This window comes from Paramisgurnus dabryanus, chromosome 5 (genome assembly GCF_030506205.2).
Source record: "Paramisgurnus dabryanus chromosome 5, PD_genome_1.1, whole genome shotgun sequence".
NCBI classification, from domain to species: domain Eukaryota; kingdom Metazoa; phylum Chordata; class Actinopteri; order Cypriniformes; family Cobitidae; genus Paramisgurnus; species Paramisgurnus dabryanus.
The window spans coordinates 13,097,824-13,115,753 of NC_133341.1; the positions used below are offsets into that span (position 1 = coordinate 13,097,824).

General features: G+C 36.8%; 2 protein-coding genes across 2 annotated transcripts in view; one reads left to right on the plus strand and one right to left on the minus strand.

Moving 5' to 3' along the window:
- The first annotated feature begins 1,176 nt into the window (after window positions 1-1,176).
- paqr3a (progestin and adipoQ receptor family member IIIa) lies at window positions 1,177-10,709 on the plus strand. Its single transcript, XM_065266867.2, has 7 exons — window positions 1,177-1,509; window positions 1,973-2,194; window positions 2,307-2,469; window positions 3,789-3,944; window positions 6,376-6,573; window positions 7,893-7,983; window positions 8,155-10,709. The coding sequence occupies exons 2-7, from the start codon at window positions 2,007-2,009 to the stop codon at window positions 8,295-8,297; spliced, it is 939 nt and encodes a 312-aa protein (XP_065122939.2). The 5' UTR covers window positions 1,177-1,509; window positions 1,973-2,006; the 3' UTR covers window positions 8,298-10,709.
- Window positions 10,710-10,714: 5 nt separating this feature from the next.
- Window positions 10,715-17,930, minus strand: part of bmp2k (BMP2 inducible kinase) — a 34,005-nt gene continuing 26,789 nt past the window's right edge. The window contains exon 16 of the mRNA XM_065266866.2: window positions 10,715-12,228. Within this exon, the coding sequence (XP_065122938.2) occupies window positions 10,832-12,228 (1,397 nt within the window). The 3' untranslated portion in view covers window positions 10,715-10,831. The remainder of the gene's footprint in view (window positions 12,229-17,930) is intronic.

Below are 17,930 nucleotides of genomic sequence, written 5' to 3' on the forward strand. Positions count from 1 at the left end.
AAGAGACCTAAAACCAGTCCCATCTGTCAACTGGCTCTAAAACTCCAGACCAGCACTAATGAACGCAAACAAACCACAATAAACCAAATCATTAAAGAAAGTCAAACTTTATATTTGGATCATTGGGATAATGAAAGTAAAAACCAAAGTAAACTAGAATGCTATCGGGCACTAAACAGAAAATACAGTCTGTCAGAATATCTCTCCACTGTTAGAGATGTAAAGCAGAGACGAGTCCTCACTAAATACAGACTCAGTGATCACAGTCTGGCAATAGAGAAAGGCCGACATAGACAAACATGGCTCCCAAAAGAAGAGCGAATCTGTGCCCATTGTGACAGTGACGAGATCGAGACAGAGACACACTTTCTCCTTTACTGTGGTAAATATAAAGAGCTTAGAGAAAAATACTTTGACAAAATCTCAAAGCTCATACCAGAGTTTCATAACTCTTCAGATTCAGATCAAATGAAGATGTTACTGGGGGAAGACAGACACCCATCAGCTGCTGCTAAATTCATTTATCAGTTACACACCATCAGAAATAATCTACAGCCCTGATCTTGTACAGTACTTTTATTTTACCTCTCATCTGCCTCCATAAATGTACATTTGTATACTTCATATGTTTATATTTCAAAGTCAACTTTATATTGTAAATATCCTCTGATTCTATTTTATTTTGCAGTAGTACTTCATCCATCACCCAGCACCTTAGCTTAATTGCACCTTAATGTTTTTTAATATTGTGTTATTGTGTTTCTTGTTTTATGTATAATGCTTTGGCAATATTGTAAGTGACACAATCATGCCAATAAAGTTCTTTAAATTGAATTGAATTGAAATTGAGAGAGAGAGAGAGAGAGAGAGAGAGAGAGAGAGAGAGAGAGAGAGAGAGAGAGAGAGAGAGAGAGAGAGAGAGAGAGAGCAGAGCCAATCAGAGCAGAGCTTTACATTATTATTCATGATCCTTCCAAATAGGGCAAAAAAAGACCATTTAATTCAAATTACGTTTCTGGATCATTTTTGCACTTAATAAAGTTACATACATTTTATGTAAGTATCAAAGAACAATTTAACATATTATTTCAATGCATTCTTTGGCACCTTTAAAATGAATAGATACAGTATGGCTATTGGGTCCAAAGGACTGACAACCAGCTTTACGCAGCTTGAATCTTCACAGTCGAACACATGAATTAACAAACCATCAAAATATTTTATTTGAATTGTATGGGGTTTCATTCTCATAAAATGCTCGCCATGTTATATGTTTTGTAAAATTAGCGCTGGATAGCACAAGACAGACAGTTGTTACAGCCTCAGGTTACTCGAGACATGATGACATAATCCCTCTTTTAGCCTGTTAGCAGCTAACGTAGTAGGATAACATCCTACATACACCGGGCTAACATGAGTCTGATGATGACGGGATATTGTTATTCTTTGTGAGCATCATCGTTACAAACCCGAAGGATTCATCAATGTAAACATTTAACTTATTTAATGGTAAGTGTATATTACGGATTAAGTAAACATGTTAACCCGTTATTGAAAGAACTGCACTGACTAGCTAGATGTGATTAGCATTAGCGTCTTACCACTTTTAGATACATTACATTGGGTTTCTTCAGAATTTATCAATGGACACAAGTATCTAGCTAGCTATTTTGTTATCTTTATTAAAATATATGTGTTGTGTGTGTTAGTCAAATAGTTAGCTATAAGGCTTTGCAACTTGTAGTTGGACAGTCTGACTTAACGTTAACTTAGCTCACCTGAAACCTTCGTGTCATTTTAGAAGTTTCCGTTTTAATAAACTGTGTCAACATTTACAGCGCAAACCTAACGTGTTCATGAATCCATTATTTGGTATTGTTAGGACTTCTCATTCAGGGAAAATTAGTCTGTAAGTAGCAACGTAACTTGAGATTTCTTACCGTCTTACGTCATTATATTGTTTTGTCTTTAGCACCTCGAGTGTGCAACTGGATGACATTATCATCATGCCATCAGCTAAAGTGCTGAAAAATGCTCAGTATATTGAACTGGGCAGTTACCAGTATTGGCCAGTTCTGGTGCCCAGAGGAATCCGCCTGTACACTTATGAGCAGGTGCCTGGATTTCTAAAGGAAAATCCTTACATCACTGATGGTTACAGAGCCTATCTGACATCTAGACTGTGCATTAAAAGGTAAGCACACATATCCATACAGGCTTGAAATGCATTTGTGCACGCCCAAAGAAACAATGAATCAACATGCTATAAGAATGTGACCAAAATGCACATCTCACATCTATTACAGCCTTTTCATACTTTCAAATGAGAGTGTAAACATCTGGAGTCACCTGCTGGGATTCTGCTTGTTCTTCATACTGGGAGTTTATGATTTGCTGGCTGTTCTGCCTGTGTTAGGAGCGTCCAGGGAGGACTATGTTATTTTTTCGATATGTCTCTTCTGCTTCCAGGTATGTCATTTTTTGCTTATGTTTTTGCCCTAACTGAATTGTGAAATAACAACTGGTTTCAGAGTATATTTACAGTTGGAGTGACATTGATATCATGTTTGCACCATTCGCATATCAAGTCCATATTTTGTAATAAAGACAGGTTTTAGATTAGTTCTTATAGGACTTGAGAATAGTTAAAGGAATAGTTAATCCAAATATGAAAATTCTCTTATAATTTACTTGGTCTGATGCTGTCCCAGATGTGTATCCTTTGTTTGAATCCATTTACCCTCATAATCATTAATCAAAAATGCAAATCTCCTCCCCTCCTCGAAACGATCTCTCTTTACTTTTGCTCATGGGATATGACCAGTGGGTGGGGCCCAGAAAAAGATTGCAGCGATTAGCAAATAGTCAAGTCCCTCCTTTTTTTTCAGAAGCTGTTTCACTCTGTTATATGTCACAACGGAGAAATTAATACAATACTTCCGTTTCATTGTAACTTTAAAAAACTTTGTATGAAAATTCAGTCTTCATTTACCCACCCTTATGTTGTTACAAACCTGTATACATTTCTTTGTTCTGCAGAACACGACTGCGGTTTGATTGATATTAATTGGTAAATCATAATCAAAAAACAAGATTTTTAAAGAAAAAAAATTTCATTTTGAAACCAAACTCTCAATTTGTAATACAGCAGGAAACAGAATCACCAAAAAAATACTACCATGGAAGTCAGTGGTGCTCAAAAACGGTTTGGTTACAAACATTGCTCAAAATATCTTCCCTTGTTGTCAGCAGAACAAATAAATTAATACAGGTGTGTAACAATATGAGGGCGAGAAAATGATGACAGAAATTTCATTTTTTGTGATCATTTTGACACAAAATGCTTTGAAATCTTTCAAATGTTTCCACATTCACTGTTGACAGAGTTGAAAGAGTATGTTAATGTTTTCTCATTTGTGAGTGGCTTTGAATAAAAGCATCTGTTAAATGAATAATTCTAAATGCATGTTGAGTTTTCTCACCTCTGATCTTATTCTAGATCTGTAAAAGGCTCCTATCGTGCCATTGGTAATAGATGGAAAATAGCAGCTTTTATCATTGGCAGCCATTCTCAAATGTTAGGATTAGGCAAAGTGCCTACGCTACCATCCTTGCTAGTTCTTTTATGAAGATATAATTATAGAATCGTTTGTTTGGTTATCATGCAGGTCTGAGCTGTTGTCTTAAATGAACAACGCTGGTGAATACTTTGCATGTATATAATGAACTCATTCAGCCTGTTAGTGCGGTGGCCTACAAAAGTGTGTGTCTGTGTCTCGATGTTTCAGGTGTGCATGCTGTGTTCAGTGGGATATCACCTGTTCTGCTGTCACCGCTCCGAAAAAACTAGCCGCCGCTGGATGGCGTTGGACTATGCTGGAATCTCGATCGGAATAATAGGCTGCTACGTTCCAGGAGTGTTCTACGCCTTCTACTGCAATAACGTACGTGAAACATCTGTTATAGAGGGGTTGGAGCAAGGGCTACTCGAGGTTATGGTGATGGGGGACAAGGATAGATTTATTAGATAGCTGGTGGTGCACCATTCCACCGTGGTGTCTAGCAGCAGAAGGCTGGCCTGCTTTTGTTTTGGGCATATGTCACCTGTGTAACAGATACAGAGCGTGTGTGTGTGTGTGTGTGTGTGTGTGTGTGTGTGTGTGTGTGTGTGTGTGTGTGTGTGTGTGTGTGTACCTGGTAATTATCACGTTGTGGGGACCAATTGTCCCCACAAAGATAGGAATACCAGTGTTTTTGTGACCTTCATGGGGACATTTTGATGTCCCCATGAGGAAACAAGCTTATAAATCTAACAAGATTATGTTTATTGAAAATCTAAGGTACAAGAAAGGTTTTTGTGATGGTTGGGGTTAGGGAATGGGGCAGGTAAGGGGAATATAATATACAGTTTGTATGGTATAAAATTCATTACGTCTATGGAATGTCCCCACAAAACATGGAAACCAGAATGTGTGTGTGTGTGTGCGTGCGTGCGTGCGTGCGTGCGTGCGTGCGTGCGTGCGTGCGTGCGTGCGTGCGTGCGTGCGTGCGTGCGTGCGTGTGTGTTGGATGTTGGATGTTTACAGGACATGAATAGTTTATAATGACTAGTGGTCGACCGATATGGGTTTTTTAATGGCCGATATTAAGAAAGATGTATGGCCGATATAACACAAATGTAATTACAGTAAATAAGAAACAAACAGAACATTTGTAAAACTAAATAAACATTTGTTATGCATAACATAACATGAATATACCCTTGTAAAGTACCTAAAACATGTTTACAAGACATAATTAATTTGGATCTGACATTTTACGGCACTGCTCGAATAAGTGTGTTGAACTAGTGTGTTCTTGTATGTGACACAACATAACGTCAAGTTAAAAAGTGAATAATGATTGGTCATTTTACTGTCTATCAGACTTTGGCTTTACATTTTGTGCGCCCTAAATGTCTTTTCATTACAAACAACAAATTTAAGTAAAAGGAAAATTTACTGGCCGACTGAAAAGATTTATCTTCCGATAATAAATAAATCCATATACCAGCCGATATATTGGCCACTGCAATATATCATTCTACACTGCAAAAAATGACTTTCTTACTTATTTTTTACTTATTAATTACGTCTTTTTGTCTTGTTTTCAGTAGAAATATCTAAAAATGTTCTTGATGAGCCAAAATACTTAAGAAAATAAGTTTAGTTTTTAAACGAAAACCAGCAAAAGTATCTGCCATTGAGAAAATTTTGCTTAAATTAAATGTTTAAGAAAAAAGAAAACTTATTTTTTGATTTTTTTTGTTTCTCATCCCATTGTGAGATATTTTTGCTTGTTTTAAATTTACTTCATTTCTATAGTTTTTGTCTATAAACTAGACTTATTTTGTTAGGTCATTTTGCTCATCAAGAAAAAGCATCTTAATTTAAGAATTTTTAGTTATTTCTACTGTAAACATGACAAAAATACTAAGTAAGAAATTAATTTTTTGCAGTGTATCACTAATAATGACATGTTTATTATGATATAAACATGGTTTATGGGGAAATAGGAAGTGGAATAGAGTATACAGTTTGTACAGTATTTACATTTGTATTATTTAGCAGATGCTTTGTCCATCAGTGAAGGTACATTTTCAACAGATATCTTAACTTATTTTTTGTATCCCACACATATCCTAACATTGGAATCATAAAAAGTTTGGAAGCGCGCGCAATACGTCGTGTACAATGTCGATATTCCTGAGAGACTACTTTAGCACTGTAGGACTTCATTTCTCTCTTCCTGTCTCGGTTTACACAATGGACCCCCTGCGGAGCGCCTTTGTACTGCCTGTATGAAATGTGGCGATGCTTGGCTTTGAATTTTCTTTGTTTCGAGCAAATACGGAGTAGTGGTTTCGGTGAAGTTTTCTGAAAACTTGGATATCCTGAGCAAGCTGCTTGCTCTCGTCCCCTCTACTCCCACTTGCTATTTGCCGAGCGCCACCGCTTTTGGCCACGCTGCTCCGCATGGTTCTCCCCACATATTGGAAGTGCTGGCTTATTGTGCCCCAGAATGCGGCAGAAATCTGCTCCAGCCCAAAGCAGATGGCCGTGTTCGTGGACCCACTCCGTCACTCCTGTTCCCCACCATATGACATTCACACGTGGGTGAGCCATCTCCACTCTCCCCCTGCCAAGTGTTTAGCTTTGCTTTTTGGATGACTACTCAATCAGCCAAGTGCCTCGAGAGAAAGAAAGACAGTTTTCTCAGTTGCTTTTTCTGCTGCAGAACAAGTAATTTTTTTTATTCCTGCATAAAGAGAGAAGTTTTTGTGTGTCTGTGGTTTATGCCATTCAAAAGCAAGCTTTGTCATTTGTTTGTGTGCAGTATTGGCGGCAGGTGTACCTGGTAACTGTTCTGGCTATGATGCTGGCAGTGTTCTTCGCCCAGATACACCCTCACTACTTGACCAAGAAGTGGCAGCAGCTACGTTCTGTTATATTCTGTGCTGTCGCAGGATACGGCCTAATCCCCACCTTTCATTGGATCTGGCTCAGCGGGGGTTTCAGCACAGACGTAGTACAGGTGAGGTTCTTCTCAATCGGTATGTTTAGGTTACATTATGCATTTGACAGATACAAGGTACGGATTTTATGAGTATTTTTCCCTGGGATTTGAAACCATGACCTACCAACCGAGTGCTTTATTAGCACAGTGTTCCTGTAGCTTCGTAGAGCATTGTGTTGCAAAGGAGATAAGCAAAGGTTTCCCAGGGGACATACATTAGGGATAATGTATAGGCCTGCTGCCTGTACATTATCTCACTTATTAGTAATTACACGGCTATTTAACTCATAAGTAAGGTATGGAAGTATAAATATTGATTTACATTTTTTTTTGCAAATTTTTAACGAATACAGACCTTCTGTGAAGAAAACGCATATACTTTTGATTAAGATAAGTCAAACCGTTCAAATGTCTCACTTTTTGGTTTATTCATTTGTAAATATAATGTTGGATATGTTGAAAGAAGCTATATTTATATTTCTTTTTGTGTAATATTAAATAGCACCTATTACATTGCTAAAAACAATGTTATTTTGTGTATTTGGTATAATACAATGTGTTTGCAAGGTTTATGGTTCAAAAAACACTTTATTTTCTACATAATGCGCATTATTGTTGCTTTTTTATGCCCTGCTTTGCTTAAATGCATTGATTTTGTACAAAGCTCAATTTTCTCAAAAGCGCTGTGTCCTTACCGTATGTGGAAGATTGGAAGATTAGCTCCCAATGCAATACTACAAAAGTCGCTTTGGATATAATTTTTTGTCAAGGCGTAAAAGTAACTTCATTGACAAATGAAAATGTGGAAATTGGATCTACTTAAAAAATTACTTCATTTGGTAACACAAGGACTGGTTTCACAAACAAGGTTCGCTAAAGCCTAGGCCTTAGTTAAATTAAGATGTTTAACCATCTTTTATAAACATGTCTTGATTTTACAAATAAGTTACAGCTGTGTATTTGCGTATCAATGACACTGGCATATTTTAAAATCTGTCAATGCAAGTTATTTTCAGTTGAGAAAGCCCTTAGTTTTGGTCTAGGACTAGCCTGAAGCCTTGTCTGTGAAACCAGGGGAAAATATTATATAATAAAATTGAAAAATGTAAACAGAAAAAAACTAAATTTCTTCATAACACCTAAAAAATTTTCATTTTAAGTGAGAAAATATAAGGTGTTTCTTATTCAGTTTTTACCAATTAAAGTTATTTTTTTAAGTAAATCCAACATTCACTTTTTACAATGCACAATTACACGTTTGGTTGCTTGTTAAATATTGTATTGCACTAGAAAACATTACTGTAAATTTAGTTTCTTTATCCCTCTTATTTTTTTAGGAATTTGTTTCCAGAGTGCTGATAATGTACATACTTGCCGTAGCTGCTATCGTCTTCTATACATTCAAAGTTCCAGAGCGATATTTTCCAGGTACAGGTTAAGTTTATATATTAATTATACATTTTCAGATGATATCTGTACTGTAACATACAGACCTCAATATGGCATCCTAACATTAAAACAGTTTTTGAGTGACAGATGAATCTTAATTAAATGCAAGACAAAATAAAAACAAGATTTAATGCTTTTCTGTATCTCTAGGTCAGCTGAACTACCTGGGCTCCAGCCATCAGGTCTGGCACATGTTGGTGGTGCTCATGTTCTACTGGTGGCATCAGTCTGCACTTTCCATAACCAACTTCCGTCACTCTCATCCTTGCCCCAATCATCCTCATCATTCTTAGAGTAACCGGGTAATGTCACTACTGAGGACTGTTGTTTACTGCTTTAAATTATATTAAAGCTTTAACACATTCAGTGTTTATATGCTAGCGAGGTGTATGCATTTTTTATAGACTTTTTATTAAGGCTGTCAATCGAAAAATTTTTATCAGATTAATCATACCCTTTTTGTTTGATTAATTGAATTCTTATGAAAATTAAAAATATACAGTTTTTGGTTAAAATAATTTTTTCACTTTATGCCACAAAGTAAACCACCAGACTGAACAAATTCTGTCACTTTGTGCATTCAATGGTAAATAAATACATCATTGTAGTGCATTTTAACAGTAAAAATAAGGAATTTGATGTTTTTGTAAACCGTTTTGTGCTCTCGTAGAAAAAACTGGTTTCATATATGAATGGTGATAATAGCCACATACACAAGATATTGTACATGAGATTCACCATTGGTTAAAAGATGTAGAATGTTTATAGAATAATTTGTGGAGGCGTTTAATATTGATTATTATTTAATGCATTAATGCTGACAGCCATATTTTTTATATATTTTGCATAAGTGCCTAGAAAATAAAGCACTTGATATGGTCGAGCAGTTTTAGGCTTTTCACATTTAAGGTAAAACACCATTTTGTAGCATCTGCCAGGGGATTATTTTCTTAAGAGCAAAAGTGCAAAAATGTACTTGTGTGTTTGATGGGGTTACATGCAGTATTTATCAGTAATGTGGGGGTAAAATAGTTTGTTAAATAATAGTTATGTATTCAGTATTGTTTGTTCTATACAATTTTAGATCTTTTTGTATTTGCACCCAGAATGCAGCTCTACTCATAAGTGGTACCACATTGCAATTTTTTCAAAGATGTTTTTTTTTTCCCAATAAACATATGTACACTACATTACATTAGGACTCATTGTCAACATAGAATAAACCAAAGAGGTTTGGTAGGGCTTGTTCGAGAACAGTGCAAGTTTTTCATAGGTCGCTGCATTTTGTAAATATGTAATAGTTGTATGTAGGCAGATGTCTTGTTGATATTTTTTGCTGTTAGCTTTCCTTGTTTTACAACTACTTACAATGAAAATTAAGTCTTAGACACATTTTACATTATGTTTTTGTTGCATAATGTTTATGGGGATGTGTTTTTTATTTATTACTCATTTTTCTTTTTAACAACATAGCACATGTGTAAATTTCTTTTTAATAATGGTGAGTTGATATGTGAAGCTTGTCTCTTGTGAGCCATAACTGAATCATGACTATGTACGTTAAATATTTTTACTGCATATTTTGGTATACATCTCCACATAAAAAGACACATTTTTGACAACTGAATTCATGGTTTTGATAGTTTATTTCCAGAGATTTGCAAAAGAGCTATTTGTTAGCTTTTGTATTACTAATAATAAAAAGAGCTGCAGGTGACCCAAAAAACTTTTATTGCATTGTTAGAGCGTGTAGTACTACATATTAAAGAAATGTAAAAAGAGCTTTAATCTTTGAAAACAAAACACAAAAATGTTTTTTGGTCTTGAATTACATGTTAGCCATAGCTTTAACAGTTCTTCCAAATGTCCTAAAATTCAAATACAATACCTTTCATGTGCGATACCCTTTAAAATTTAAAACCAGCTCTAAAGAAATGACAAACATGTAAAATTGCATTGAGCACAGTACTTTTTTCCCTTTCTGTGAAAGCTCTATGTATCTGATTGTATATGAAGGTTACTTGTTATTGTGGAATATATCTGCATTATTCATACTGACATCACCAATGACGTTCAGTTCAGCTTAGGGAAAAATTACTATTTAAAGAGCGCAATTACTCTAAATAATGTGAGTCATAACAATACTGTTTTTTTTCTTCTTATATTTAAAAGCATTGTCATATTAACTGTAAAGAGACCATTCTCATTTTTAACGTTTCTTTGCACAAATTAGTTTAGCATAAACAATGACATGACATAAAGACTTGAAAGCACCTAAAAATGTAAAAATATGCATAAAAAAAATTGTCTATTTGAATTATATTTAAATGGAGAAGACCTACACTCGTTTGCTTTCGGCTACACAAATGGGCTACAACATCCATTATGCATTCGAGATATTGTAAAGCTGGGTAGGGCATTACCCACATAAGGCTTCATGGTGTTTAATGTTGTTGGGTAGGTCGTTCAATAATCATCCACATAACTCAGTGGTCAACAATGGATTACAAAATGAAGGTTATCAAATCTCCATTTTACAGAGTAAAGAGCGCGTATTGCGATGCAGCATAGAAGGCTTTCTAGTGAGCAAAGGCTAAATATACGCTTCAAATAACTATTCGAAAACATTCATACACCACAGGTTTAAGTAAAAAAAATTTAAATGTTAAAGCTGTCCGATTAGGTATTAAAATACTTAAAAAACTTATCTAATTTAAAGGCCTACGTCCCAAGCTGCCGTCCGTTACGTTAAGTCATTTCAAAAGGCTGCTTGGACTTTGCATAAGGTAGGAGTGTGTACCATCTCTAAACATGTACAGGAAGACATTCACTGCTTTGAGGGGAAAGGCGCTGCTCCAAACGGGTCAAGATCCATTTGCGGGGTTTGTGGAGCTCCACCTTCAACCACCAATTCTGTAAAAGGTACAGCTCCAAAGTCATCTATCTTATTTCCATCGAATACACCATGTAGCGAGCTGGTCCGTGGCCTGCTGTTGGATGAATTCAGCTCAGTTTTGTTGTCTCCCAGGCTCTGATGCTGACCGTGTCGGCTGCCATCTTGTGGATGAAAAGGCTTGGCTCCGAATGGATCCAACAAGGCCTCCTCAGTGGAGTGCGCAGCTCCCTTTTCCATCACCTCACCCAGGGAAATACTGATGTTTTCCTTGGAGTCGGAAGTGCTGAGGAACTCGTTGCTGCTCTGCGAGTCCCTTCTGCCCACTTTCTTGTGCCTTCGCACCCGTTCAGGGGTGCGGAAGGTGGGCTTGTTGCTCTTTCTGCCACTAGTGGGTGTGCTGTGGTGGCGCTTTCCATTGTTGCCACTGGCATCCTGTTTGGTCCGCCTTTGCCGTGAGGAGAGTTTCTGAAGGCTGCGCTGCTTCTGTCTCTGTTGCTGGGGGCTTGCGTCGTCAAAAGATGCTTGACCAAAAACATCGTCCTGGTTCTTGGAGGTGGGTATTACGTGGCTGGGCTGGAAAGGCGAAAAGCCAAATACATCCACAGTGTCAGGGGAAATAGGCGGGGTTTGGCCGCTGGGATCATCGCCGCTCTTGCTGGACCTGGAGAGGTTTCTGCTGAAAGGAGCTTTGGTGAATACATCAATCTCTTCCATAGCATTCTCCTGGCTTGCCTGCCTGAAAGGGGCTTTGGCAAAAATATCTATGCTCTCTGGTGACACTCTGGGTTGACCGCTGCCAACAAAAGGAACGGCACCAAAAACATCAACGATGCTTGCAGCAGACATGGTGGCACTTGGGGAAGTGGATGGACTGATTACGCTCGTTCCAGATTCAGCTTTCTCAATTCCTTTAGTAAAATCTGCAGGTTTTGCATTCATCTGCCTTGCTGACTTAAGTTTTGCTTTGCTACGGTCACAGTCCGAGTCTGAGCTTGGTTTGTCCTCATCATCCTCTACCTCTTCCTCGGAATCCATGAGTAATGGCCTCTGACCCAGGTTCTCGGGCTCGGTGTCTTCATGTTCGCTGTTAAGACCTTCTTCCTCTTCCACCTCCTCTTCTTCACTGCTTTTGGGAGAGGGTGGGTCGGACTCAAAATCACTATCAGACTCTTCTCCTGCTTTCTGAGGCAGTACACTAGTGGAGCTACTTTTCTTTGCAGGTTTGGGTTCCTGGACAGATGGCAGGGTGGCATCTTGTTTGGCTGTTAGTCCAGCCACAGCAACACTGGTGTTCTCAATCGTACACTCTGCTGTTTGCACCCCAACACCTGAAAATAAGTGAAACACGTTAAATTTAATAATATGTAATTTAACTTATAATCACAGAGAGAAAGCTAGACAAAGACGTATACACTTAAAGGCAATTTATTTAATGTAATATTGCAGTGTTTATTATAAATGATTTATTCGTGTAAGTCATTATTTTTTTCATTCATGTGCCCTCAAAAACGTCTATCAAAATCTGAAAATGTACTTCCACCCTCTTGTGGTGATAATCTTCGAATGACATCAGCTAGACGGCTGGGGCGGTGCATCCGTTAACTCCGCCCTCTACAATTTTCAGTCTGCCAGTTCTTTAAAGGCGGAGTGCACAATGTTTGAAAGCCAATGTTGATATTTGAAATCACCTAAACAAACACGCCCCTACCCCAATAGAATCTGGACCTTCTTTTAAAAGACCCGCCCCACACAAGCGCAACCCGGCAAGGATGTCGGTTAGTAGACACGCTCCTTACTGCTGATTGGCTACAAGTGTGTTTTGGTAGTCGGCCCGTCTCCTTTTCCAAAGCGTTTTTCAAACATTGTGCACTCCGCCTTTAAGACTGCAGAACAAAAAGAGGCGTTTCCCAATTTTGGGGCATTTTTTAAAACTGAAATAGGTGTTTTCCACCACTTTGTCAGATTGGCTCAAATTGAGTGGGCGATTTCCAAATGCATTTTTGAGAAGGAGGTCTCTGCGGAACAAAAAGAGCTTTTCCTAATATTTTGAGGCATTTTCAAACTGAAATAGGTGCTAATAAAAAAATGACGTATGGCTTTTCAGGGCTTCCTTACTTTTTTGATTGGGTGGTTAAAAACGCCTAATGCCAGTTTGAAAACGCCCCAAAATTGGGAAACGCCCCTTTTTGTTCCACAGAGACCTGAGGTGTGTTCGAGATCATCCGGCGCTGCGCAGACCGATCTGCGAGGTTTGCCGCTTGCAGTCGAGGGAGGAACTGAAGACGGAGCCGTCAAGCCGGACACCTGCTGCTTGCCGTAGTGACGTGTGCCCCGTGTTTCCTTGTTTTTAATCGCAAATGAAGTGAATTAGATGCTGAATTTGATAAAAACAAACCTTTTAATAAAAAGTTGCAACCAGAAACATTTTATATTGAATATTTTAATTGCTGCTTGTACTGCATACCCGAAAATAACGGAAAACAAGCCTATATTATTAAAATACCAATAGAGTTTGTTATTTTCATTTTTATTTTATTACACGACACAATATAACATATTTTAGCATATTAAAGTGTATTTTCTTCTTTTAAAACATGAATTTATAAGGTTTATTAGTGAAACTACAGGTTGGATTAAACTTAAAACGCACATGATCGTTGCCATCAGTGATCGACCAATCACATAAAGCTGTGTCGTCATCACAACTCCGTGCAGCCGCTCTGGAGAAGCTGGACCGGCTGAGTTAGCCGGCTACTCTCGAAACGCTCTCGCGGTACTTAAAAACCATATGACACAGTCACGTGCCTGTAGCGCCAGCTGAAGTCGGACAAAATTACTAACCGGAATGCACTGCTTCAAGTCAGCCGCCGGTCTGCGCAGCGCCACATGAAGTCGAACACACCTCTACACTTTCCTAGATGACTTGGGCAGGAGCATCCGTTAACTCCGCCCTCTCCAATTGTCAGTCTGTTGCCAGTTCTATTTTTGAATAAAACGCCCACTTTTCAATATCCAATCAAAGCACAGTGAAAAACACAAGCCACTCCCACTATTTTCCATGCATAATATTCTCTTTCACTTGAAATGTGTAATAACACGGTAGTAGTTTGCAACTTCCGGTTCATGGGGACTTTAAGTGTGCCATATCATTTTGGTGATAAAAGCATTATGATGCAGTAAAACAAAACTCAAAATTGCATAATTTAATTTAATTTAACTGTAGCCAAATTTAAAATAGTTCATTGAAATGAGCAGCACAGCCTGCCAGTTTGATTAAACTTAAAAATGTAAGGCACCTAAACTTTTTTGCAGGGTAGATGGTAGCTACTGTATTTGGTCCTCGTCCGGCTCAGTTCTTTAAAAAGCAAGATTTTTATTATCCCGAAAAGATCATATTAAAAAAAAAACATAAAATGCTAATTTTAGTTTATGTCTGTATTTGATTTACAAAGAAATTGAGTAATTACACTAAAAATAAATAATTGAAGCTAGTATAACTTTATATAATGCATCACAATACTTTGGTTTAATTATTGAGATACTGCTCTAATTTCAAAAGACTGAAATTCACAACATGGCTAAACATTGTCATCCTCCCCCTGCTGAGCAGGCAGAGCTGCAGATCTGTTATCAGCAAATCCATCCAAACTGGCAGAACAAGACACTGAATTAGCCAAACTCTGTGTTATGTTTATGATGAAGTCCAAAAATATATAAATAAAACAAACTTCAGTGAATTAATTAAACAGCACTGAAAAACAACAATTACTACCGTTATTCTAATAACAATATATATGCAAGAATTGAGGCTGGGTAAAAGGGTATTGGTACCATAAGGGAGAAGAAATCCTGGTGGTTTAAGAAGAAGGAAATGTAAGACAGCATCTGTTTAGACTATCCGGATTACAACGTATCTAATCACGGCCACCACTTGGCATACTATACAACAATCCAAAGGGCGGCATAATGGAACGTCCTTAATCATATAAGAAGATCCTGAGCAGAAGAAGAAATTTATTGAGTGTCCTTTTCCAGGCCCATCCGATTACACACTCTAGGAAAACTTCTGCCTGCTTTGGTTGAATATGGAACATAATGGAAATGTTCTATTGCCCTGAAAGCCACATATCCATCCAAAGGATTACCCAGAACCTCCTTCACACAGCTCAGCAGATGCTAAGCTGATTGTCTTTTCGTCTTCACAATATATGCAAATGATTTAGGAACAGGGTTCACACAATAGATTTGAAAGTTCTTTTTGTCTTACCTCACGTGACCAAATGCTTAAATGCAACTTAAATGCAGGCTGAATATATTTATATATGGTTCTTATTAGAGATTATTCAATGACGACTTTTCCCCCAAAATAAATTACTTGCTTAATGTTGGTTTAACAATGGGCTTAAGCACACAATTACAAATCAACTACAGCTCATAAACTGGAGCTGACATTTGGACTCTTCTGCACTGTATGCTGCTTTGACAATCACATTTAAAACAAAATATACTTAATAATAGTGTCTCATTTAACTATTCTTTTCTATTGCTGTAGCATATCAGGAAAAAGTGCAAAGATTTTGAAAATTGGTCATGATGCACTTAAAAGTATTTTACTTATGAACAGATTAAAGATAGATTTTTTATGTAATGATAACATTAATGTACAGTGTTGGGGAAAGTTGCTTTTAAAAGTAATGCATTACAATATTAAGTTACTCCCCAAAAAAGTAACTAATTGCGTTACTTTTAATGGAAAGTAATGCTTGCGTTACTTTTTCTTACTTGGCTGAGGCTTTATCTCTTTCAGACCTTGCAGGTGTTTTTTATGATCTCAAAAATGTCAAGCTCTGGTCCGCCATCTCGGTTTCTGACTCAAACAGTTCCCGCTCAGGCGCACATAGTGCGTAATTCTACATTAATATGTTCAGTTTAATTCAGTACATTATTTTATCTTTAAATTGAATTAATTAAACTGAAAAGTAACTCGCATTACTTTTTAACTCAAATATTAATGTGTACATTTATAAAGTAATGCGTTACTTTACTCGTTACTTCACAAAAGTAATATTATTACGTAATGCGAGTTACTTGTAATCCGTTACCCCAACACTGTTAATGTAGCATTCAACTAACGCTGACTAACAAAGTGAACTATGAAAGTTTAGACTTAGTCTTTGTCCCTTATATAAAAACAAAAAAATGAAACATTTTTGGGAAAGGAAAACAAACTTTAGGTTAATTTGACCCCATGCATGTTTTGAAATAAATAAACATTAGACAAAGACAGCCAAGTTAATATTAAAAAGAGAAACATCTTGCTCCCGTGGTGTAAAGGTGGAAGACATTACAACTTTATTAATAAAGTATTAGCCAAACTAATGTAACAAAATCAACAAATATAACATTGCTTTTTAATAGGCTTTATTTATAATTAGCATTTTAAAAGAAACATTCAATTATACATTATTATACATTAATATTTACATCAGTTTGTTGATCCAAGACATTAACAACTTGTTGCAACTGATGTTGTATGTATGCATGTATGTAGATGGCAGGTCACTGAGGAATGATGAAGCTATGAACTTCTGATCTGCTGCACAAATATCATATACAGGAGAAACATATACAGTACTGCAGAGACACCTGTACCGTGATTTACATAAGGTTTGAGATGAAAGCTGATCGTATTAAAGAAATTGCAGCCTGTGTAGCTTTAGTATTAGTCCTGAAAAGCTAGTAATAAATCTATAAAAAAGTAACTTATACCTCCACGTTTTATATGTAAGTGAATTCGGTAAGATCTTCAACATGTTTGTTCTGCTTACACTTGCATAGTACACAATATGGCTCAATAGTCTTTTAATACAAGTGATTTATTTATTCTGTAATATCCACCAATATCCCACTCAGTCAAGATGTCTCACAATGAATGGCTGTCTTTATCTAATACACAAATGGTAACAAACACATTAGAATTAGAAAATAAAACACGATACAAGCCATGTTACCAGACATATAAAATGAAAATTAAACTTGAGTGGGTGATGAAATGAGTGCATAAAGATTAAGAATCCAAAACATGGATTCACTAAACTTTATGATCAACTTACCGTTGAGAACAAAAACATTTTAGTAAACAAGCATGTAAACGCTGACATGTAACATTTGCCGTTAATTAAGGCTCAACGCTACCGTTATGAGAAAGCAACAGTGGCATGGGATATGTCTGTGGTGTAGTTAATGTACAAATAAAAAGCCTCGTACATCCTTCAAAGTAGCGTTTTCTATGGAAAACATTATCTGTGACCAGAAGAAGTTCTAGCATAAGCTACATAATAATAATAAGACATCAAAATATGCAAGGGTAAATGCAAAAAGGGGCTGCCAACTCATGTTGCTTCTGTAGATGCACCAGTTTTGATTATTCGGCTAACCTCCCTCCAAGTTAACCTGCCAATGTTCCCTCAATTGGCAACCTAAAGTATCTTCACAGTAAATTATAGGAATGAAAAACAAGGCTCAACGAGGAGTTTAAAGCCAACTCTAACACTGGAGAGAGGCTTGTGTTAAACTCTCCAAAAAAATTGGCATGTTTACAAAGTAAACAAAGTAAGTATGAGGATCGCTGGAAATTTTCTAGTCTGAGGTCCACAAAAATTGTACCTGAGAACTTTTGGCACTCGCTGTTGCTATTGACAACTCAAGCACAAAGTAGCTAACTGATTTGATGAGCAAAAAATGTAAAAAAAAAAAAAAAAGGAAAATTCGGTCGCTCAAGAATTAGCAGTAGCTTTAAGCTATTCTGTCATGCCAACCTGATGCCTTTTACCAAAATATGTAAATGCCAAAATGGATGGAAACAAAAAGAAAATTACCTTAAACTAAAGAAAATGCAGCACAATTTAAAAAAAAGAAAGAAAATGCCAAAACGACTGGTAAAAATGTTAGCTAAACTAAATGGACCAACTCCAGAATACAATTCACACTTCGAAATTCACTACACATGGAAATTAGATTTAAATGTACA

Bases quoted from the DNA above. Each gene is read 5' to 3' on its own strand.
- paqr3a (XM_065266867.2), top strand. From the start codon at position 2,007: ATGCCATCAGCTAAAGTGCTGAAAAATGCTCAGTATATTGAACTGGGC. The intron at 2,195-2,306 runs GTAAGCACACAT...CATCTATTACAG, and splicing joins TCTAGACTGTGCATTAAAAG to CCTTTTCATACTTTCAAATG. The intron at 7,984-8,154 runs GTACAGGTTAAG...CTGTATCTCTAG, and splicing joins TCCAGAGCGATATTTTCCAG to GTCAGCTGAACTACCTGGGC.